General features: G+C 43.4%; 3 protein-coding genes across 3 annotated transcripts in view; 2 read left to right on the forward strand and 1 right to left on the reverse strand.

Annotated features, from left to right (window-relative positions):
* LOC135515095 (signal peptide, CUB and EGF-like domain-containing protein 1) overlaps window positions 1-25057 on the forward strand; it is a 209829-nt gene that overhangs the window by 53483 nt on the left and 131289 nt on the right. The window lies entirely within an intron of this gene.
* LOC135514843 (mitochondrial 10-formyltetrahydrofolate dehydrogenase-like) lies at window positions 293-18184 on the forward strand. The gene is made up of 23 exons (XM_064938507.1): window positions 293-452; window positions 1853-1997; window positions 4669-4903; window positions 6472-6637; window positions 6757-6858; window positions 7063-7152; window positions 7301-7435; window positions 7698-7823; window positions 7988-8079; window positions 8296-8443; window positions 8788-8907; window positions 9057-9184; window positions 10135-10285; window positions 11956-12026; window positions 12200-12305; window positions 12574-12661; window positions 12876-12969; window positions 13060-13159; window positions 13326-13424; window positions 13621-13786; window positions 16336-16441; window positions 16558-16757; window positions 16974-18184. Exons 1-23 carry the CDS (start codon window positions 405-407, stop codon window positions 17027-17029), a joined length of 2772 nt encoding a protein of 923 aa, XP_064794579.1. The 5' UTR covers window positions 293-404; the 3' UTR covers window positions 17030-18184.
* nopchap1 (NOP protein chaperone 1) lies at window positions 18257-21106 on the reverse strand. The gene is made up of 4 exons (XM_064938509.1): window positions 20944-21106; window positions 20586-20669; window positions 20340-20473; window positions 18257-19173 (listed from the first exon to the last, which is right to left on the reverse strand). The coding sequence occupies exons 1-4, from the start codon at window positions 21005-21007 to the stop codon at window positions 18985-18987; spliced, it is 471 nt and encodes a 156-aa protein (XP_064794581.1). The 5' UTR covers window positions 21008-21106; the 3' UTR covers window positions 18257-18984.

The following is a 25057-nucleotide window of genomic DNA, read 5'->3' on the forward strand; positions in this document are numbered from 1 at the left end:
CCTCGTGTCCGAGCCGGTTTCGTGGACTTTTAATAAACGGACAACTATATTCCACTGGTAGCACGCATAATTAATGTCGAACAGCAATTCTTACTACAACACCAGGACATTTGTTTTAATCGTTTACCCTTGGTAACAGATAAAAATGTGAAAGACTTGCTGTCAAACGCACCGAAATGTCAAATACATGCGTGCCTCGTTGGAGGAAGTAGTGGAATGCGTGAGCGCGCACGTAGATAGTACCTCGCGCACACGCCGGGTCTCGGGTATAAGCTGGCTGTGGCTGACTCGAACCACTGCCATTCTGAGGCAGGTGTGTGTGTCATCAGGTGCTTCCACACGTCCCCAGACCACGTTGGACTAATTCTGTTGTATTTTAATTTGTGTTCATTAATACAGCCATCATGTTGTGGACAGCGAACCGAATCATTAGGAAATTCTCTACCAGCTCTGTAAGTAACATTGTTTATGTTGCATCCGCTATATCCTCTGTGTCCCCCCCTGCCTTCCCCTTTGTCACTATGGAGAATCCTAATTGCTTGCCAGCTGATTCACACGATGTTGTCATTGTTGTTCTGGTGCATGAATATCTATCTAGAATTGAGTCATCTTCATATGTTACAATCATTGAATGACTCGGTCTCAGATCTGCCAATGCCTGGGTGTGCACAGGACACACTCACAGTAGAATCTACAATCTAATCCAAATATGATGCATGCTTGACATTTATCTTGTTTGATACCTGATATGCAGCATTATTACAGTTATTACTATAAAGCCGAATGTATATTATGTACTATGTATTTGTATTCTAACAACCATACAAAGAAAGGCATGTCTTTGTCAATTGCCACGTTATGCACGCTTCTCCATCGCTGCACCAATTACTTCCACTGAACGGTTCATGGGGAGTTGCGTCAGCTGAACGAGAGAGACCACAGACAGCTGAGCAGAGCGGTTTAGCAACACACTATCCAGAAGTCCACATACCCGCAACGACCTGCCTATAATTCGACTGACATGAAAGTTACTGTCAGGATATTAGCAAGGAAAATGGACTGCTACGATATGGTTTTGTAGGTGTTGTATAAACACCACCGGCCCCTACCAAACTGCTACTGTAGATGGTTACAATGTAACGCCAGAAATATATATCTTATCATGGCCGTTTTAGATAGGTAGTCACTCAGTGTTGGAAAAGTATAGCCTACCCTGCCTGTCTGTATGTATGTAAGCCTTCATGGGGGCTGTTTACATTAGGCTATAACAATTGAATAACACATTGCCATAACATGTATTATGTTGTTATTACACATGAACCTCTATAGATTTACTTTATTCATAGTCTATTTCGGCTTAGGAAACTTGAGACTTTCCGTTTTCACATGAACTTTCCAGACAGACACACTGACTGTAGTAGCTGTTTGAACTTACTTGAGCATTCATTCTAGTTGGAGGAGGGGGTTGTGCTCTCTGTAGCCAATAGCATTTCAGACCACTCTCTCTCCCAGAGGACTGAGATTTATTGCCCATTGGACCAGTCTGGCTGCCAGAAACTAAAAAGAACTTGGCAGTGGAGAGGGAAAGAGTAGCATAAACGCTTTTCAACGTTACAAAATGTCTATGTATACTCAACACGAGGGATGTTAGAAGTGAAGTTGAATATTGGACATGAGTATGGTCCAATTGAAAGTTGGTGTTTGTCTCCATCAGCATTCGGTCATATTGGTTCAAAGCCTATGTGTTTTGATCTTAATACGCACCAGTACAGTGTAGGCTATTCTTGTGGTGTGTGAGAAATAGTTTTTACCACTAACTCACATGCTCCTTCTTCTCTCCTGTTTCCTCCAGAATTATTACCAAAATAAGCTGAGACTGGCTCTGATTGGCCAGAGCCTGTTTGGACAGGAGGTGTACACCAACCTACGGAAGCAGGGCCATAAGGTGGTGGGCGTGTTCACTGTGCCAGATAGGGATGGCAAGGCAGACCCTCTGGGTAAGTATTGACACGCTGGTGATGACTCGTCTCTCTCGACTCAGTGAATGAATATTGCAGCAAAGCATTTATGGAAGTGGTATGCTTACATCCTCATCAGAGCATGCCACATTGTTACCATCTGCATGGCCTCAGTCATGACCCAGTCCGTCCTCTCCCAGACTCCCACGGTCTAACTGAGTTAGTGGAGTTTGTGGAAATGATTCCTCCCAGTCACTTTTCTAAATGAGATGCAATGGCTTCCGTGGTGTCCCTGATGATCTGACTGCCCCTGTCAGCGAGGGAGGTAGACCCGTGTTGACTCTGTAAGGCTCCTGTACAAAGACCTTTATGCCCAGCGTTAGCCCCGGGACTGTGGGCCCATTGATTTAGTAGGGAGAGGCCCTGAGTCGACGCAGAGGAGCAGCAGTGAGGTGAAAAGTCTGCCGCCATCTGTCGCTGCGGCTGGTTTGATATGATGCACAGTATTTTATCCAGCAGGCATCAGCTGAGACGGCAAGGCTCCCTGTTCTGTGCTTCTCCCCCTTTCTCTTTCTATCTCTGCTTTGCTCTATCCTCTCACTATAGAGTGAATAACTGACTAGATGGGACAATATCCTTTATTTCACGCCACTGCGTCCTTGCTAAGCAAACAAACAACCACACACAGGGGAGAAACACACCCCTGACCAAACCCTGTTAGTCCCTATTACCCTGATTTAGCCTAAATTCAGTTCATTCTGAAGAAGAGGCTGGTGGGAGAAGCTATAGGAGGACAGGCTCATTGCAATGACTGGAATGGAACGGTAACAAACACAGGAAACATATTGAAACCACGTTTGACTTTGTTCCACTTATTCCATTCCAACCATTACAGTGACCCTGTCCTCCTATAACTACTCCCACCATCCTCCTCTGCTCTGCAGTGAAGTTAAACAGCGGCCCACTCACAGTCGTCGGAAACCTCTTTGTTTACCTAGCCGTGGATACGATCCCATGCAACAATATGATTAAAACATTGTTTCACATTTGCCGGTTATTCTTGGGCAAAGTATTTAACAGAAACACGGAATGTTTACTTGACAATGTAATGGATTATGTCACATCTACCCAGCATCGCAGATGTCATGATTACCTAGCAAGTCAAGGTAAAATATGAACAATAGAGTTAGATAAAGCCAGAAGAATAATGTGCTATAGCCACCAGTCCTGCATGTTTTCATGGTCAACATTCACTTCCTGTTAAGTTGTGTCAACGTCCCGACATCAGCTTTAGCTGTCCTGCTACAGAGCTTTTTGATGTTGGGATGCCCGCACATCACTCGAACGTAGCGTTGGATGGTAAACAGAAACTCTCTATTAGCCTAACCGTCTGTGAGTCAAACAGCCTCTAACACTTCACTTATTGCCATGACATGAAGCATGGCCTTCTAGTACTATGAGGCTACTACCATGCTTAGCACCCATATTAGGACAGCTGGCTGGATGAGGCCAACAACTCCATGTGTCAAGCCCCCTGTCCTGTCCCACCCCTCCCATCAGCGTGTGTGTGTGTGTGATTTCATTTGTGTGGAGCAGGTGGGGCCAAAGTGTGGGTTTCATGTAACCGTAACCCTGGTAGGGTAGTGGAGCAGGCTGTGTCCTGGAACTGGTTGGAACTGGGGAAGACCGGAACACCCACACACACCAGGGTTGGCGTCAATTTGGGAATTTCTGAATTTAATTTAATTCAAACAGTGAATTTGAATTGGCCACACACCACATGAAGCAGAATTTGATTTGAATTTAATTCAAAGCAATTCAACTGAGCCGTGAAACAGTCTCATTCATATCAGACGTCTTTTATCAACAGGATATGCTACTTATTAATGCAAAGAATTCACATACCATTTCAAATATTAGTTTGATTATAACTCAAAGATGTCAAACACTATTTTTCATTGTCATGAGATGCTAGATTGTTCCCTTCCATACTCCAGTATTTGATCTAATGCAATGTATTTTTTTCTGATATTTAAAAAATACTAAGAAAATTATGAATTATTATAGACAACCCACAACAATGTCTTAGAATATATCCAGACCACTAATTATTTTTAATTGTTTTAGGAGAATGTTTCAACCTTATGCTACATGGTAGTGGTAACCATACATTATATCAAAATAAACATTACTATGGTAATGTGTAGAATAAATAATCAATTTGAATTTCATTTCATTAAATTATACTTCAAGTGTGCTTGACTTCTGAAATAGGCCTACACAGGGTCACTGCTGTCGACACTATGACGCTATGGAGACGGTCAAATGCAGAGGCACATGTGGTCATTTCAGCTGTTGTCAATACGTATTCAAATTCTATTCAAATTCTGCTTCATATGGGGTGTGGCCAATTCAAGAATTTAATTGAAATTAAAGAGCAATTCGGAACTCAATTCAGAATTAACCCCAACCCTGACGCACACCCAGATAACGGTCACACAGATAAACTGAGATACACACTCACATACTGTACTCTGTACAAAAGGAAAAACTAGTCTAAACTAGCAGAGAGAAAATATAGAGATGTTGTAATGTTCTATCATTCCTGCATTCCTGACTATCTTTATGATTACCTCTCAATTTACAAGATAAAGAATTCAATATTTGTCAAAGTCATCAAATCTCTGTTACTCCCCCCCCACCCCACCAGCGGTAGTGGCGGAGAAGGACGGGACGCCGGTCTTTAAGTTCCCGCGGTGGCGTGTCAAAGGGAAGCCCATCCCGGAAGTGGTGGAGGCCTACAAGGCGGTGGGGGCTGAGCTCAACGTCATGCCCTTCTGCTCCCAGTTCATCCCCATGAACGTGATCGACCACCCGGCCCACGGTTCCATCATCTACCACCCCTCCATCCTGCCCCTGCACCGCGGGGCCTCCGCCATCAACTGGTGAGGGAGGGAAGAAGAAAGGGTTTTAAAATAGAGAGGATTAAGGTTTATAGGCATGTGTGGTGGGGTAGTTGGGTTTGTGTCTCTGTCAATCTCTGCCTGTCTCTGTCTGAAGTGAAGAAACTTGACCACGAAGTTGATAGGTTAAGGGTTAGCCTGTCAAGGGGTCTGTGGGTGAGCCAGGCCTAAACTGACCACCAGAGAAGACAAGTGTGCTTGACTCCTGAAATAGGCCTACACAGGATCACTGCTGTAGACACTTTGACCCTATGGAGACGGTTAAGTGCAGAGTCACGTGGTAACGAGCTGTTGTCAATACGTATTCGTGACCAGTGTAAAGTCTTTAGTATGTGCCTTGCCCATATAGTTAAACACATGCTGGAGATCTGAGTAGGAGTTAGAGGTGCTATCTAACTAGTCTGGTTTGGGGATGAACTGTTTGTAATGTGTTTGGCTGAGTACAGTTTGTCTTATCTTTTTCCTACCCTTATCTGTTCTCGGTTCCTGTTATCCGTGTTGGGTGTGTGTGTGTGAACAGCTATGTGGATTTAGCCAATATTTGACACTGATCTGTGTCTGAGCTTTGTGATTGACATAAATTCACTGAAAGCCTGCACAATAATGTTAACGTTATTGCACTTTTCAGGTAGCTAATAGCTTAATCACTGATCTAGCAGCATTAACTATGTGTTGAAATCCTGCTGCTGCTGGAGTATTTTGCTATGACAATACCGGTCAAAACATGTGTCACGGTTTAGTTCCTGGTTTTATGCATGACCAGATTCCATGATTGACCTGCTCCATATGGTTCCTATGTATGACCCTGTTTCTGTGTACATCCCAGTTCCTATGTAGGACCCTGTTTCTGTGTACATCCCAGTTCCTATGTAGGACCCTGTTTCTGTGTGCATCCCAGTTCCTATGTAGGACCCTGTTTCTGTGTACATCTCAGTTCCTATGTAGGACCCTGTTTCTGTGTACATCCCAGTTCCTATGTAGGACCCTGTTTCTGTGTGCATCCCAGTTCCTATGTAGGACCCTGTTTCTGTGTACATCCCAGTTCCTATGTAGGACCCTGTTTCTGTGTACATCTCAGTTCCTATGTAGGACCCTGTTTCTGTGTACATCCCAGTTCCTATGTAGGACCCTGTTTCTGTGTACATCTCAGTTCCTATGTAGGACCCTGTTTCTGTGTGCATCCCAGTTCCTATGTAGGACCCTGTTTCTGTGTACATCCCAGTTCCTATGTAGGACCCTGTTTCTGTGTACATCCCAGTTCCTATGTAGGACCCTGTTTCTGTGTACATCCCAGTTCCTATGTAGGACCCTGTTTCTGTGTACATCTCAGTTCCTATGTAGGACCCTGTTTCTGTGTACATCCCAGTTCCTATGTAGGACCCTGTTTCTGTGTGCATCCCAGTTCCTATGTAGGACCCTGTTTCTGTGTACATCTCAGTTCCTATGTAGGACCCTGTTTCTGTGTACATCCCAGTTCCTATGTATGACCGTGGTATGCATGTGTTCTGACCGTTGGTTCTGTGTCTGACCTGGTTCTGTGTCCTCCTCAGGACTCTGATCCAGGGAGATAAGAAGGCTGGGTTCTCCATCTTCTGGGCTGATGATGGTCTGGACACGGGTCCCATCCTGCTCCAGAGAGAGTGTCCTGTGGAACCCAACGACACGGTGGACTCCCTCTACAATCGCTTCCTCTTTCCAGAGGGCATCAAGGCCATGGTAACCATAACAACGCGCCATCATCGGATCACAGTCAGGATAAAACATAACACAGTCCAATTTCTGTAACACGTAACACACTGACATCGCTTGGGGGTTGGTGTGTTCTTGTGGTGCAGGTGGAGTCAGTGCAGCTGATCGCTGATGGGAAGGCCAGACGCGTCCCCCAGACGGAGGAGGGGGCCAGCTACGAGGGTATCCAGAAGAAGTCCAACTCCAAGGTGAGATACTGAATGTGGGTGTGGAACATCAACAGCGAGAGACACTGCCTACAGCGTCACCTGGTTAAGGCTGTTTGTAGGGAATGAAGGAAACTAAGTCAAATATCATGTTAGCATAATAAACAGCCAACTGTTTGGCCTCCCCCTGATTCCTAGAAAATGAATATTTTCTTCCTCGCCCTCCATCTTCTTCCTCTCCTCCAGGTCAACCTCGCCCAGCCGGCAGAGGCTATCCACAACTGGATCCGTGGCCACGACAAAGTCCCCGGGGCGTGGACGGTCATTGATGGTCAGGTGTGTTCCCTAAAACACACACTTGCACACACAATTACATTTACAGTCTGTGTATGAACAGTACGTAGTGTTCTGTTTCTGTATTACTGTGTGTGTGTGTGTACTCTTGGCAGTATGTCAATCGAACCCGTGTCCTCTCTCTCCTTAGGCTGTGACTCTGTACGGGTCGTCCATGCTGGGAGAGTCGGTGCCAGCCGGTCAGCCCCTGGAGATGGAGGGGGCGGCCCAAGCTGGTGTCGTCACCAAGAACGGCCTGGTTCTGTACGGGTCAGATAGCAAAGCGGTGAGTCACGGAAAATGAGATCAATGGGAAATGAACAAGGAAATGTCCAGCCAAGTGTCTAGTGGCAACCTTGTTGGCTTTATTGCCTGTGCTGTAACATGGAGCACTATATCTATCAGCCTCCGATGGCTTCTAATGTTCATTTTGTGAATGATTTCTCCAGTTTAGTCATTAAGACATAGCTCAGGCCTAACCCTAACTATTTGTTGCCTCTCCTCCTTCTCCCTCTCCTCACCCTCTCCCTCCTCTGGTTCCTCCACAGCTGATGGTGAAGAACCTGCAGTTTGAGGATGGTAAGATGATCTCTGCTGCTAAGTACTTCTCTTCAGGAGACACCGCCCGCGTGGAGCTGACTGATGACGAGAAGAAGATAGCAGAGGAGATACGAGTATGTTTCTCATTGTGTCTCTGAAGGCTGCCACATAGCCACGTGTGATAGTTTGACTCTACCACAACAGAATCTGTTACTCAGTATGCCGCCATGTTGTAAACGCATGATTCAGATAGAAGCTGTTCAACTAGCACCACTGATTCAGTGTGTTGCCGCTTCAGGACATCTGGAAAGGCATTCTGAGCAACGTTGCTGCCATTGAGGAAACCACAGACTTCTTCAAGTCAGGAGCTGCTTCTATGGACGTGGTCAGGTGAGTGTTTCACTGGCCTTGGCCTGGTTTAACCCTTCAGTTCCCTCACTTGACCTAAAGTTTTTTTGTTATGTATTTTATTATCAGTGACCGGATTTTGATCATCAGGGTGACTTTTGTGACCCCATTGTACCTGAGTGACATATTCTCCTATGACCTGACGTAATCTCACTATGACCCTTCATAAACTCTGCTATATCCCCATCCTCTCCCCAGGCTGGTGGAGGAGATCAAGCAGAAGTGTGCAGGGTTGCAGCTGCAGAATGAGGACGTGTACATGGCCACCACCTTCCAGGACTTCATCCAGATGTTTGTGAGAAGGCTGAGGGGGGAGGACCAGGAGGAGGAGATGGTCATCGACTATGTGAGTCAGACAAACAACTGTCATACAGTAGCCTGGTCCCAGATCAGTTTGTGCTGTCTTGCCAACTCCTATGGTCAGTTGTGCAACAATGTTCATAGGAGTTGGCAAAGGCACCACAATTAATGACCATATGAGTTGGCAATACAGTACAAACTGATCTGGGACCAGGCTAGTCATACAGAGCACAGATGGTGTTATTATTGATGATGATGAGAAACATACTGTTTCCCACTCGCCTTCCAAGTGTTTATATCACACATATACACATATACACGAGACACCGTTGGATCTGTAATTTGTCTTTGACGTGTAATGTTATGCCACTGTCACGGTTTGGTTCCCAGGCAACTAAAGACGTCAACAACATGACGGTGAAGATGCCTTGGCAGTGTTTCATCAATGGCAAGTTTGAGGACGCAGAGAACGGCAAGACCGCCGATACCATCAACCCTGCCGATGGCTCTGTGAGTTGTAATGCAATACAAACAGATACACCTGAACACACACACACACACACACATCCTTAGATATACACTCTCACATACACACTGATATACATACTTGTGGACATTGTTGTATTGGTACTTCATTAAATATGAACCCTTTTCCCTAGGTGATCTGTAAGGTAGCCTACGCGTCAGTGGGAGATGTGGACCGGGCGGTAGCAGCAGCCAAAGAGGCCTTTGAGGTTGGTCCCTGGGGCAGGATGAACCCTAGAGATCGTGGCACCCTGCTGTACAAGTGAGCACCAAGCCTACAGCGCCTCCTAGAGGCTTGGCGGAGATCTGCCTCGACTCATTATGGAGTATAGTTACTATCAGGGAACTTGTTTATATAGTGCAGATTTATATCCATTTATTTTTATTTTATTTCACCTTTATTTAACCTGGTAGGCTAGTTGAGAACAAGTTCTCATTTGCAACTGCGACCTGGCCAAGATAAAGCATAGCAGTGTGAACAGACAACAACACTGAGTTACACATGGAATAAACAATTAACAAGTCAATAACACAGTAGAAAAAAAAGAAAAAAAGGGGAGTCTATATACACTGTGTGCAAAAGGCATGAGGAGGTAGGCGAATAATTACAATTACGCTGATTAACACTGGAGTGATAAATGATCAGATGGTCATGTACAGGTAGAGATATTGGTGTGCAAAAGAGCAGAAAAGTAAATACATAAAAACAGTATGGGGATGAGGTAGGTGAAAATGGGTGGGCTATTTACCAGTAGACTATGTACAGCTGCAGCGATCGGTTAGCTGCTCAGATAGCAGATGTTTGAAGTTGGTGAGGGAGATAAAAGTCTCCAACTTCAGGGATTTTTGCAATTCGTTCCAGTCACAGGCAGCAGAGTACTGGAACGAAAGGTGGCCAAATGAGGTGTTGGCTTTAGGGATGATCAGTGAGATACACCTGCTGGAGCGCGTGCTACGGATGGGTGTTGCCATCGTGACCAGTGAACTGAGATAAGGCGGAGCTTTACCTGGCATGGACTTGTAGATGACCTGGAGCCAGTGGGTTTGGCGACGAATATGTAGCGAGGGCCAGCCGACTAGAGCATACAAGTCGCAGTGGTGGGTGGTATAAGGTGCTTTAGTGACAAAACAACAATAATATATACAACAATAATATATTTTGAGGACAAAGACTACCAGTGGACCCTCTTGTTGACCTCCTCTCCCTACCAGGCTGGCTGACCTGATGGAGGAGCACCAGGAGGAGTTGGCCACCATAGAGTCCATAGACTCTGGAGCTGTCTACACCCTGGCCCTGAAGACCCACGTAGGCATGTCCATCCAGACCTTCCGCTACTTTGCCGGCTGGTGCGATAAGATCCAGGTACAGTTTCACCTGCATGGACCAGATATGTGAAATAAACTCAGCAAAAAAAGAAACGTCCCTTTTTCAGGACCCTGTCTTTCAGAGATCATTCGTAAAAATCCAAATAACTTCACAGATCTTCATTGTAAAGGGTTTAAACACTGTTTCCCATGCTTGTTCAATGAGCCATAAACAATTAATGAACATGCACCTGTGGAACGGTCGTTAAGACACTAACAGCTTACAGACGGTAAGCAATTAAGGTCACAATTATGAAAACTTAGGACACTAAAGAGGCCTTTCTACAAAACCTGAACAACACAAAAGGAAAGATGCACAGGGTCCCTGCTCATCTGTGTGAATGTTCCTTAAACACGCTGCAAGGAGACATGAGGACTGCAGATGTGGCCAGTGCAATAAATTGCAATGTCCGTACTGTGAGATGCCTAAGACAGATGCTACAGGGAGACAGGATAGACAGCTGATCGTCCTCGCAGTGACAGACCACGTGTAACAACACCATTGCCATTATCGGTACATCCGAACATCACACCTGCGGGACAGGTACAGGATGGCAACAACAACTGTCCGAGTTACATCAGGAACGCACAATCCCTCCAGTGCACAAACTGTCCGCAATAGCATGAGAGTGGCTGGACTGAGGGCTTGTAGGCCTGTTGTAAGGCAGGTCCTCACCAGACATCTCCGGCAACAACGTTGCCTTTGGGCACAAACCCACCATCGCTGGAACAGACAGGACTGGCAAAAGGGCTCTTCACTGACAAGTTGTGGTTTTGTCTCACCAGGGGTGATGGTTGGATTCATATTTATGGTTGAAGGAATGAGCGTTACACCAAGGCCTGTACTCTGGAGCAGGATCGATTTGGAGGTGGAGGGTCCGTCATGATCTGGGGAAGTGTGTCACAGCATCATCGGACTGAGCTTGTTGTCTTTGCAGGCAATCTCAACGCTGTGCGTTACAGGGAAGACATCCTCCTCCCTCATGTGGTACCCTTCCTGCAGGCTCATCCTGACATGACCCTCCAGCATGGCGATGCCATCAGCCATACTGCTCGTTCTGTTCGTGATTTCCTGCAAGACAGGAATGTCAGTGTTCTGCCATGGCCAGCGAAGAGCCCGGATCTCAATCCCATTGAGCACGTCTGGGACCTGTTGAATCGGAGGGTGAGGGCTAGGGCCATTCCCCCCAGAAATGTCCGGGAACTTGCAAGTGCCTTGGTGGAAGAGTGGTGTAACATCTGGTAAATCTGGTGCAGTCCATGAGGAGATGTACTACAGTACTTCATGCAGCTGGTGGCCACACCAGATATTGACTGTTACTTTTGATTTGAGCCCCCCCCCCCCTTTGTTCAGGGACACATTATTACATTTCTGTATGTCTGTGGAACTTGTTCTGTTTATGTCTCAGTTGTTGAATCTTATTATGTTTATACAAATATGTACACATGTTAAGTTTGCTGAAAATAAACGCAGTTGACAGTGAGGACGTTTCTTTTTTTGTTTGGAGTGTTTTATAAAGATGTTTGCAGGGTTTTGTATGATGAAACTGGCTCCACTTCTTTTTCATTCACATGTCCTTGTTTGCCAAATCCTGACTTAGTTATCTAGATCTTTTTCAGTGATCTAGTAGTCTATGCATATCTTCTATTACATCATGTCTGCTGCAGGGCAAGACGATACCCATCAACCAGGCCAGGCCCAATCGCAATCTGACCTTCACCAAGAAGGAACCTCTGGGGTAAGGGGTCAGAGTTCACATACAACTCTACCAGGAAATATCAATATGTATTTAGATATGCACATGATTCATGAGTAGTGGTTTTAGTTTGAGCATTGGTTGTAGTAACCACTGCATTTGTCTGACCTGAGGCACCCGTTCATGGTGAGTGTTGTGTCTTTCCTGGGTGCCAGTGTGTGTGCCATCGTCATTCCCTGGAACTACCCACTCATGATGCTGGCATGGAAGAGTGCCGCTTGCCTCGCTGCTGGAAACACACTGGTCCTGAAACCTGCACAGGTGAGAACACACACGCCTGCGAACGTTGCGACAGATTCAGTCATAGATTTTATACCAGCAGGTGAACAACTTATGTAACACAGCAGTCACACACGTCTCGACCTAACGTAACCTTTCTCTGCAGGCCAACATGTTAAAATAGCCTCTCCAGCACTGCACATTGCTGAACCACATATGTGAATATCAAATGTCATTTCATTCACTTGAAGAGATTCCCGTGTCCACAGCAAGGAACGTGCTTCACTCACTTTCTGCTCTCGTCCAAAAGGTAACTCCTCTGTCAGCCCTGAAGTTTGCTGAGCTGACTGTGAAGGCTGGCATTCCCAAGGGAGTCATCAACATCATACCTGGCTCAGGTAACAGGACGCAAGGGAGCAAGGGCTTGTGGGAAGGGAGAGGTCCTCCAGGAGATCTGTGGGTGACTTATTAGATAAGGTTTTTGATTCTAATCTTTTTCTGTTTAACTCACTCCCTCTACCACCCTCTCTCCCTCATCTCTACTACCCTTTCTCCCCCTGCTGCCCTCACTCCTTTCTCTCTCTCTACCTCCCTATCCCCCATCTCTAATAGGTGGGATGGTGGGACAGCGCATGTCTGACCACCCTGACATCCGTAAACTGGGCTTCACAGGCTCCACCCCAATCGGCAAACAGATCATGAAAAGGTACAGTAGGGGGCCGGGACCCCACTTATTCCTGATTGGCTGATATTGAGCTACTTCCTGCTCATGCTTGCGTGTCATTTCCTGTTGCAGCTGTGCGCTGAGTAACCTGAAGAAGGTTTCTCTGGAGCTGGGAGGGAAGTCTCCACTCATCATCTTCAGCGACTGTGACATGGACAAGGCTGTGCGCATGGTAAGAGAGAGAGAGAGAGAGAGAGAGAGAGAAAGAAAGAAAAGAGAGAGTAACTAAAGGAGAAGGACAAGAGGAGAGAGACTTCATACCTATGTCTTCGAATTTCTTCATCTGACCTGCTCTTATTATCATCATATTCCCTTCCCCTCCATCTCCCTTTCTGCAGGGTATGAGTTCTGTGTTCTTCAACAAAGGAGAGAACTGCATCGCTGCTGGACGCCTGTTCGTGGAGGAGTTCATACATGACGAGTACATCAGGAGAGTGGTGAGTATCCTGGACCCTCCCACAACAGTCCAAAACACACAATACACTTTTCCTCCTCCTCCCCTTCCACCGTTTCCTCCACCCCACAGCCACTGAGTCTCTGTGGCATAGCTCAAGGGTCTCTCAAGATCCCTTTCCTCGTCATAGACTTTGCATTCCTCCTCTTCCTCAGTCTCCCCTCCTCTTCCCCCATCAGGTGGAGGAGATAAAGAAAATGAAGGTGGGCGATCCTCTGCACCGCTCCACGGACCACGGGCCCCAGAACCACAAGGCCCACATGGACAAGCTGGTGGAGTACTGTGAGGTGGGCGTGAAGGAGGGCGCCACGCTGGTGTACGGGGGCAAGCAGGTGGACAGGCCAGGTAAACCCTTTTGAAGCAGTGTCTTTTCAATACTGTAGTATCACAGTATGCACTCATACCAAAGTAGCTATAGTAGAATAACCTGTGTTAAAATCAAATCAAGTTGTTTTAGTCGCATATGTTATTGCAGGTGCGAAATGCTTGTGCTCCAACAGTGCAGTAATATCTAACAGTACACACAAATCTAAAAGAATGGAATTAAGAAATATAGAAATATGAGCATTCTCAGAATCCAGAGTATATACTGTGTATGTATATATATATATATATATGAGTTGAAGTCGGAAGTTTACTTACACTTAGGTTGTCATTAAAACTCATTTTTCAACCACTCCACAAATTTATTGATAACAAACTATAGTTTTGGCAAGTCGGTTAGGACATCTACTTTGTGCATGACACAAGTCATTTTTCCAACAATTGTTTACAGACAGATTATTTAACATATAATTCCCTGTATCACAATTCCAGTGGGTCAGAAGTTTACATACACTAAGTTGACTGTGCCTTTAAACAGCTTGGAAAAATTCTGACAATGATGTCATGGCTTTAGAAGCTTCTGATAGGCTAACTGAAATAATTTGAGTCAATTGGAGGTGTACCTGTGGCTGTATTTCAAGGCCTACCTCTCTGCCTCTTTACTTGACTTCATGGGAAAATCAAAAGAAATCAGCCAAGACCTCAGAAAAATTTTAAAAAAAAGTCTGGTTCATCCTTGGGAGCAATTTCCAGACTTCTGAAGGTACCACGTTCATCTGTACAAACAATAGTACGCAAGTATAAACACCATGGGACCACGCAGCCATCATACCGCTCAGGAAGAAGACGCGTTCTGTCTCCTAGAGATGGACGTACTTTGGTGCGAAAATTGTAAATCAATCCCAGAACAACCGCAAAGGACCTTGTGAAGATGTTGGAGGTATCTATATCCACAGTAAACGAGTCCTATATCGACATAACCTGAAAGGCCGCTCAGCAAGGAAGAAGCCACTGCTCCAAAACCGCCATAAAAAAGCCAGACTACGGTTTGCAACTGCACATGGGGACAAAGATTGTACTTTTTGCAGAAATGTCCTCTGGTCTGATGTAACAAAAATAGAACTGTTGGCCTTAATGACCATTGTTATGTTTGGAGGAAAAAGGGTGAGGCTTGCAAGCCATCCCAACTGTGAAGCACGGGGTGGCAGCATCATGTTGTGGGGGTGCTTTGCTGCAGGAGGGACTGGTGCACTTCACAAAATAGATGGCAGCATGAGGATGGAAAATTATGTGGATATATTGAAGCAACATCTCAAAACATCAGTCAGGAAGTTAAAGCTTGGTCGCAAATGGGTCTTCCAAATTGACAATGACTCCAAGCATACTTCCGAAGTTGTGGCAAAATGGCTTAAGAACAACAAAGTCAAGTTATTGGAGTGGCCATCACAAAGCCCTGACTCCTCCTGTAGAAAATGTGTGGACAGAACTGAAAAAGCATGTGCGAGCAAGGAGGCCTACAAACCTGACTCAGTTACACCAGCTCTGTCTGGAGGAATGGGCCAAAATTCACCCAACTTATTGTGGGAAGCTTGTGGAAGGCTACCCAAACCGTTTGACCCAAGTTAACAATTTAAATGCAATACACGCAATTAGTATTTGGTAGTATGTAAACTTCTGACCCACTGGGAATGTGACGAAAGAAATAAAAGCTGAAATAAATCATTCTCTCTAGTAGTATTCTGACATTTCACATTCTTAAAATAAAGTAGTCATCCCAACTGACCTAAGACAGGACATTTTTACTAGGATTAAATGTCAGGAATTGTGAAACTGAGTCTAAATGCATTTGGCTATTTAAACTTCTGACTTCAACTGTATATGATGGGATGTATAGACATGGACAGACAGTATGTGGATATAATATGCAGTATATCTATAATATGTAGTATATACATAGGATAAAATATTATATTGTTACTGTAATTTAATTATACCAATATATTTTCATTAATTGAATTCCCTTAATCTATTTTATGAGAATTTATAAGATTCTTGTTTGCATAAAATAGACGGACACCAGTCTTATCAATAATAGTTAACAGAATTTTTGTCGGAGCGCGCTACCACGAGCAACAGTTTATATACAATAACACGACGTCATTTCATTGCTTCTAAAATGAATTCTCGACCGAGACAAAGGGAACTTTAAAAGTGAATTCAAAGTTCATTCCAACTCACTAACACATACACAAGACACACAACACAACTGAATTAACTTTTGACTCCTCACCATTATCGATCACCACTTAGCTGACAGTTCTAATTAACAGAAATCCTAGGAATGCACTCACTGTCTTATCTAAAACACCCCAGAGCTCATTTCGTCGGTTCAACCATAGGTTAACTACCTTTTTACTTGATCCAAAACCCATTATTTTCTTCCTAGTTGGAATGGTGTTCGTTAACTTTAATTACTCCTTGTCAACACAATTGGATGCCACTGTAAATGCAACGTTTCAGCCAACCACCATCATTATTGCTAACTACGCTGTGATGTGGTTTTCCTCCAGGGTTCTTCATGGAGCCCACACTGTTCATAGACGTGGAGGATCACATGTTCATCGCGAAAGAGGAGTCCTTTGGTCCCATCATGGTGGTGTCCAAGTTCAAAGACGGGTGCGTCTCCTCAGTCTTTAGAGAACAACCTTTCTTCATCACAGACCCAAGTAATAGAGCTCTTTGTGGTTCCCAACCCTGACCAACGTCTTTTCTTCTCCCCTTCTGACCTTCAGTGACATAGATGGCGTGCTAAGCAGAGCCAACGACACAGAGTTCGGCCTGGCGTCCGGCGTGTTCACACGTGACATCAGCAAGGCCATGTACGTGAGCGAGAGGCTGGACGCAGGGACTGTGTTCGTCAATACTTACAACAAGACCGACGTGGCCTCGCCGTTCGGCGGTTTCAAACAGTCCGGCTTCGGCAAAGACCTTGGTGAGTCTGGGGTTAATCATGTAACATTGGAATGTGGATCATATACTGATTTTTGTTGGTGGTCTGTCATAAATAGATTTCCATTTATTTTCCATTGTCTACCTTTCTTTTTCTTGAAACATAGTTCAAAGAAAATGGGCCTAGCTTTGAATAGCCTTGTGAGCCCAACATGCTTGATTAGAGTTTGACCAATTTAACTGTGCTTCTGTTCTGCAGGAGAGGATGCTCTTAACGAATACCTCAGGACCAAAGCAGTGACTGTGGAGTACTAAGGCAGCCAGCCACTCCTAATAAACTGTAACAACGACTGATCAATCAATCCACCTGATCACGACTCACCAGTCAGTCTCAATCAGGAGTCCAGCCTTGGCTTTGCTAACAGCAGGTGTGTGAGAGAGGAGACCTTTGATGGGTCGCTTCCCCTCTGCCACGACCTCGTCTCAAGGTGCCTACAGTTTTGAGCATTCTGTTCATTACGGACATATCAGGCGGTTTCCCCCACAGTTACAAAAGGGGAATGCACATATCAAACGCAGTGGTGGATTTCAGTATTCCGGAGCCAAGGTGGATTTGACTGGATCAACCCTCCTTTACTTTGAGTTAAGTTTTCGGTTCCTCCACTCATCATGAAAGAATATTTTGCTTTTCAAAAGCCGAGCGCTTCAGGCAATCTCCTCCTGCTCTGTCAGTCACACGTTTAATTTAAGCTCAAGCATGCAGGTTCAGATTTGTAGGTCATTTCTGCTCCGCAATGTCAGGTGCCACACTTTTGAAGATATCCATAAGTCCCTTAGTTAAATTGTAATTTGTAAATATTTTATAACAAAAGAAAAAACACTGAATAATTGGATATATTTTTGACATTGTATTTCTGTCAGAAAAGGAGCACTGTAGGTTACAACACTAGATAATGCACACCAACCTACCTGCCTGTTTTGGTAAAAAACTGAGGGATGGGGCTGGAGAAATCTAACTACTCAAATGTATAGACAGAGCTATGGAGCTTTGTTTACAAAAAAATTAAAACAAGCTTATTTGGGGTTAAACAGATGAACTAAGCTTATTAAGCATTTATGGTATATTCAAGAATAAATGGATGGGTACATATCAATTTAAGTCCAACAGTAAATGAACAAACTACAGATTGCCCCTTTAGGTTTAGTAAATAATATATTCATTGAAACAAGGTATTACATAAACGACCTTAGAAAGACTTGTTGATATACAAATACAATGGCTAACACTAAGAACATATACGTTCAAGATGATATTTTAATGAGCATCTTGAAAACTGCAGGGAAATCTGGTCTCTATGAAGATGTGGGAGACTCTTCCCCCCAAACCTTGTGCAAAAACCAGCCCCAATACAGCATTGTTTGTCTTCCAACATAAATGTTGTACAATGGTGAATAAACTCCTTGATTTCTTTCTTCATCCGTTGTCATGGTCTATACTTCCATTTTTCCTTTTAACCATATGCTGTGTCATTCACAACAACCTAGGATTTCATAACATTTTATTATGAAACACAGTATACAGTTTGTGCTTTTTGTTTCAGGAAAAATAATTCTGGGAAAAACTTTATAGCTCACAAACCTTGTGACCAACCATAACAGAATGCTGGGACTAAGCCTATCCATAACACAAATCAGACAGATATAATTAAGCATTTGGTACTGAAGATGAGAAATTTAGTCAAACACTTCTGCTTAAATACTTAATGTACACAAACAATATGATCTATTGAAAATGGATTTAATACAGATCTCTCTGCCATCAATATACCATCAAGCCGCTATGAACTTTAACCTTACAAGTATCCTAGGGTCATCAGATAAACAGGACATTATATGGCATATTCTTACTTCACAATCTTGAGAATGCACTCAATGCTTAGTCCCCATCTCAGTATGGCTCAAATAGCACTGAAACACATGTTGACATGATATTTGGCCCTTATAGTACAGACACCCACCTATGTAGACACCTATGTCCCCTTTATCCCTCACTGCAGCTGGTCTCCACCCACTGAAACACTGTTAATCCATTAGCCCTCCAGGACCATGTCCTCACTGACCCACGATCAGTTCTTATTGAATGGTTAATGGTTATGAAAAGGGCTTGGAGAAGGAGAACGGATCCCACATCAGTTGATTAGTATTACCAACGCATGTCAATATTCTACACTGCAACTGTCCCAGTAGTGTCTTTAGGGGCCTATGACAGCCTAATCCTCTTGTTTCTCCAGAACTTGGATATGAACCTTCTTTATCTGCCTCTGGCTGTTGCCAGGCAGTTTGAGGTTCTCCTCTGTGAGCTCGCTCTCCTCCTCAGAGTCTGAGTTGGCGTCGTTGTCCTGTGAAGACTCTCTGTCCGAGTCGCTGTCCGAACTACTGAGCTCCACCAGTGACACATCCTGATAGAGAGACAAGGGAATCAATGTCATCATCGACGACATAACACCATTTTTTAAAAATCGCAACATGGCAGTGTTCCCACAGTTTCTATACGTTTCCTTATATCAAAATAAGTCTCCAACCCCTACATCACTCACAAACTGAAAATATATGCGTACATTGTACAATAAATTGGTGAGAGGCTCAAATATCACGTTAATTTGTACATATCCACTGTATGCACTAACTGCAGCAAAGTTGGTTCCTGTTCCAGTCACGTGGGTCAAACAAAAACCACCTAATGATAGGTTGATGCAGGCAATGGCCGCAGGATGAAGTTGGTGAAGAGCAACTGCAGAAACTTGCAGTGGGCTGCAGTCAAAACGTCATGATCACATTATTTTTGTAAAGTTCACGCAGTCAACATGTAGGTACAAAGTCGGACAAATTTTATCCTGATAAATGCAACACACTTTGAAAGGCGACTTCACAAAAGTGATCACCTCGAACACGCCCAATGTCTCACTTGCAGGACAGAGTCAGCTATGTGCAAAGTAAACAGCAGAATCTGGAAGCCTTCCGCAAAAACCATTAGTGCGAAGCACAATCCCAAACTTCACAGTTGTTGCCCCGGGAGCTATGATCTTGCAGTAGAACTACAAAAAACCCAGCCGTGTACAAGCACATTGTTTTGTTGCACACTCATCTGTAGTACCTGCAGTTCAACCTGTTGATTGTGGCAATGTCATATCGCAGAGTCTCAGTTGAATTTAGCTGATGAAAACTAGAAGTGCCCTTTCTCTGCTCAGTTTGGGGCGGCAGGGTAGCCTAGTGGTTAGAGCGTTGGACTAGTAACTGAAAGGTTGCAAGTTCAAATCCCCAAGCTGACAAGGTACAAATCTGTCATTCTGCCCCTGAACAGGCAGTTGACACACTGTTCCATGGCCGTCATTGAAAATAAGAATTTGTTCTTAACTGACTTGCCTAGTAAAATAAAGGTTAAATTAAAAGTTTTTCCACAACATGTAATCTGAACAGCCACTAGTGGTCACTGTACCTCTTTTGGAGTGGGACCGTGAAAAGACAGATTAGCGGCTGTTCAGGCTACACAATAAGATAGGCCTGCTCGTGGTGTTCTGGCGTCACACTTCCCCTCGCTATAAAAAGACAGCCACACTAGACTCACCATCTCTATGACCTTTCCAGACTCCTCCACCCTCTCTATGTTATAGTGGCCCTCAGGTGCCTGCTCCATCTGCAACTTGAGCTTCTCATTGGCCTGGGCCATCTGGGGCAGAAAGCTCTGCAGTCTGTCCAGAACTGAAACACGACACACAGTTGTATGTACGTAACTACACACGTAGCAATCTGCTGAACATATTTAGCAAGCTAGCCAATCTACAAACAAACGCCAGAAATATTTTTAACTCACCACTACTTCTTGGGACCCTCTCGGTCTGCAAAGACCTGCCAGCCTTGGGCCCCTTCGACTTGAGGAGAAGCTTGTCATGAAGACCTATGTACAAGGACACCGAAATGTTACATCTGACCACGTTGATGTGTTCATGCTAACAGTGGAGGATACTGAGGGAAGGTCGGCTCATAATAATGGCCAGAATGGAGTGAATTGTATAAAACACATGTTTTTTCCATTCCAAACATTATGATCCATCCTCCCCTCAGCAGCCTCCACTGGAACATAATGTTGTTAAGAGTTTGTGCATGTAGCTAGGATAGCTAACAGGCTAAACAACTCCTCAGATAAATCAGTTACGGGAAAAGGATCAAACCTCCTCCGTTGCCACACGCGAGCAAGTCTTGTGAGCTTGTTTTGTTGTTCAAATGTAACTCCATTTCGTCGTTGTGTGATACTTTTGCTTCAACATGTGTGCTGCCGCTGTTTTGCGCTTGCTTCGGCAACGTGAGAGTTTACTTCCGGTGTCAGGAACGCCGACGACGTTTCAAAATAAAAGTCCCTGACTTTCGTATCAGGTTAGGAGAATTAACGTAGCAGGTATATGAGGATTTAAAAAAAACACGTTTTATTGTCACACACACGTGATAGGTGCAGTGAAATGTGTTGCTTTTAAACAGCGTCAGCCATAGTAGTATGGTGCCCGAGAGAACAGTGAAAGATTGTTCACTTTGTCGGCTCGGCTATTCATTGGTTTGGATTAGGGTTAGGGTTAGCTAAAATGCACACAAAAAAAATCAACGTTTGACATTAATTGACATTAAAAAAAATAAAAAAAACATCCCTCAGATTACATAGTAACAGAAAAAGTGTCTGTACTTTAGAATAATATTATAATGTCATATTTGACGTTTTAAGTAATGTGGTCTGTCCCAACTGACTTTTATGTACAGTGGTTTTTGTATGTGTTATTGTCTGACTTTAATAATTTGTCTGTTTTTGTCAATCAAATAAGTATTTAAAAAAATAAAAATAAAGATTTTTTTGCTTAAAAAATTATTTGTCTGTGTTCTAATTTCATGGTCAAGATCATGACATTGATGGTAAAAGGAAATTATCTAGCTATAGTTTTACAATTTGTCAACTACTTTTTTATGTTTATTTTTTTATTTTTTTGGTGATACAATTTGATTAATTATATTAACTCCAAATGATTGGTCACTACTGTCTGTATTTATCTATATCATGAATACTCTTATTATAATGTACTACATTTAATATGATTATTGGGAGAACTGGCATCTTTTATTAAACCTGACATTTATAGAGCATCGGCAGTGTGAGTGTTGCAATTTGTGCAATGAAAGCTTTTAGAGCTTTATGATGTTGTGAATAACATCAGGCTGAGAAGGTTCAGGCAAACAAATCAAATATTATTATTAAGTCCTTTTTACATCAGCAGATACAAGTGCTAACAAGTGCTTATACAGAAACCCAGCCTAAAACCCAAAACTGCAAGCAATACAGATGTAGAAGCACAGTGGCTAGGAAAAACTCCCTAGAAAGGCATGAGCCTAGGAAACCTAGAGAGAGAGAGAGAGAGAGAGAGAGAGAGAGAGAGAGCTGCCCGTCCAAGAAGGCTCAAAGTCATTGGTCACAGATAAAATGACATCAAATCACGTTATATGTACAGTAGCTTTGATTGAACTAATCATGTCATCATCATACTTTCGAAATCTTAGCTAGCAGTCATCATCATGAATCAAGTAAACAATCTACTGGCAAATCCTTTTTAATCCTTGTCGTGTGAAGAGAAATAATGGCTCATTGGCCATTGGACAGAAAGATTACACAACAAGTTAGAAATCGCTAATTCAACAATGAGTAGTTTGGAAGGAATCAGTGACAATGGCTAACTTCAAGCATTGCAAAGAAATTACTAGCCTGCTATTCAGCGGAGTGGCTGTGTGGTCCCAAATCTGGGATTAAGTGGCTCTTTTCCAAGTTTAAAATGATAAACATTCAACATTGGCCATGCTGTCAATGAAGCATGAGTTGTGCTTCAACTGTTAACACAGAACTGCGAAAACTTGACTTTAATGAGTTCAAGACAACTGGGAAGTCAGGAATAAACAAGCTCCAACTGGGAAAATACGTTTTGAACGGTCATCCAACTCGGAATTATAAATCTGGCCTCTTTCTAGAGCTACGACCTGAAGATCAATGGATTCGACCTTGTTTTTTCCGGGTTCCCAGTTGTTTTGAAATAACCATAAATCCAGAGAATGCCAGACTTTGATGACAAAATTTGCCCATGAAGGACCACCGAGCCACCTTCCTGTTCAAGTGAGCACAGCACAACAAGGTGAGTCCAAAAATGTATTGTATGCTGCTGCATAAATTATGTAATATGCCAGGGAGATATGTATACCAGAGCTAAGAAAGTAATACTAAGTGTATGTTGTGTAGTAAGATGTTAGTAGCCCATGTGCCTCACCCTAATAATTTGGTCTATTTACACCTCTTAATTTCCCCTACTGTTCTGACTTGGTGGTGCACAAGTAGCCTATAACCCCGGGGCGGCAGCGTAGCCTAGTAGTTAGAGCGTTGGACTAGTAACCAAAAGGTTGCAAGATCGAATCCCTGAGGTGACAAGGTATAAAATCTGTCGTTCTGGACCTAAACAAGGCAGTTAACCCACTGTTCCTAGGCCGTCATTGAAAATAAGAATTTGTTGCGACTTGGCCAAGATGAAGCATAGCAGTGTGAATAGACAACAACACAGAGTTACACATGGAGTAAACAATAAACAAGTCAATAACACCGTATAATATATATTTTTTAAGTCTATATACATTGTGTGCAAAAGGCATGAGGAGGTAGGTGAATAATTACAATTTTGCAGATTAATACTGGAGTGATAAATGATCAGATGGTCATGTGCAGGTAGAGATACTGGTGTGCAAAAGAGCAGAAAAGTAAATATATAAAAACAGTATGGGGATGAGGTAGGTAAATTGGGTGGGCTATATACCGATGGACTATGTACAGCTGCAGCGATCGGTTAGCTGCTCAGATAGCAGCTGTTTAAAGTTGATGAGGGAGATGAAAGTCTCCAACTTCAGCGATTTTTGCAATTCGTTCCAGTCACAGGCAGCAGAGAACTGGAAGGAAAGGCGGCCAAATGAGGTGTCTGCTTTAGGGATGATCAGTGAGATACACCTGCTGGAGCGTGTGCTACGGGTGGGTGTTCCCATCATGACCAGTGAACTGAGATAAGGAGATAAGTTAAATAAAGGTTAAAAAAAATAAAAACCTGTTTTAGAGAAATGTAATCATCTAATATTGTAAGAGATTTCATTGCCTGCTTATGGGCATCCCCTTTATTTATCCTACAGTCCTGGCTTGGTGTACCGGGAGAACACTGTAAGAACAGCCCATGTTCTAAATTCTGTCTCTGAACATTTCAAAAGTGCTAAAGGAAGGTGACTACATCCGTCCTGGCTCGCTCATTAATGTCTTAATCAAAATTACGGATTGCCTCTTATCCGCTTGTTGTCCCCTTATGCCATAGTTTGTACATCTCAATTGTCATTAAAAACCACATTTATTTAAGCAAGTCAGCCATATCAGCTATGTTTTTTTTAAAGGAAGTAAATGAGGCTGAATTAACTGTTTTGTTGCCAGACACGGGTCCGCTGATAGCCAGGTGTAGCAGTGGTAAGATGTTGGGACTGCTGTTGGGACAGCTTTATATAGGCCGTTTGTGGGGACCGTTTGTCACCGTTATAGTACAATTAATGTATTGTTTAGTGTTGTGTAGTGGCTTTGCTAGCATGCATCCCAGTTTTATATATATTTTTTTGCCACAGTGGGCATAGAGATCCTACTAAATTACTAGAGGGGCTATATTCTATGTCATATTCTATGGCTTTTACCTATGCAGGAAAATAAAAGGCATGCAATATATCAGAAATTGTGTAATAAAATATTGTCACCCCAAAATATTGTTGTATAATTATAAATACAGTTATGAAGCTTTTATACACTTGTTCTGTTTAAATAGCCTCCAAAATATATGTAAACAGAGCATAAATGTCTTAAATGTTGTTTTCTTGGAAAGCTGTGAGTGTTATTATATAATACAATATCAGTAGGCCTACTTGTTGCATTTAGAATTTGTCTAAGTCCTATCATCAACTGATTGAGCTCAGTTGGTAGAGCATGGCGCTTGCAGTGTTCGATTCCCACCGGAAACCAATACGAAAAACAGTAGTAAATGTATACACTCAATAAGTCGCTCTGGATAAGAGCATCTGCTCAATGACTAAAATGTCATTTCAGCCAGTGTATGGCTGTGGATTGACTGCATTGTTTAAATGGAATGCTGGTATATTCGCAGTTAATTCAAAAAAATGATAGACTCATTCCTCTAAAACTGGCTGGCATTCCTCTAACAAACATGCAGTGCATATACGGTTCAAATTCAT

Source organism: Oncorhynchus masou, chromosome 26, assembly GCF_036934945.1.
Source record: "Oncorhynchus masou masou isolate Uvic2021 chromosome 26, UVic_Omas_1.1, whole genome shotgun sequence".
NCBI classification, from domain to species: domain Eukaryota; kingdom Metazoa; phylum Chordata; class Actinopteri; order Salmoniformes; family Salmonidae; genus Oncorhynchus; species Oncorhynchus masou.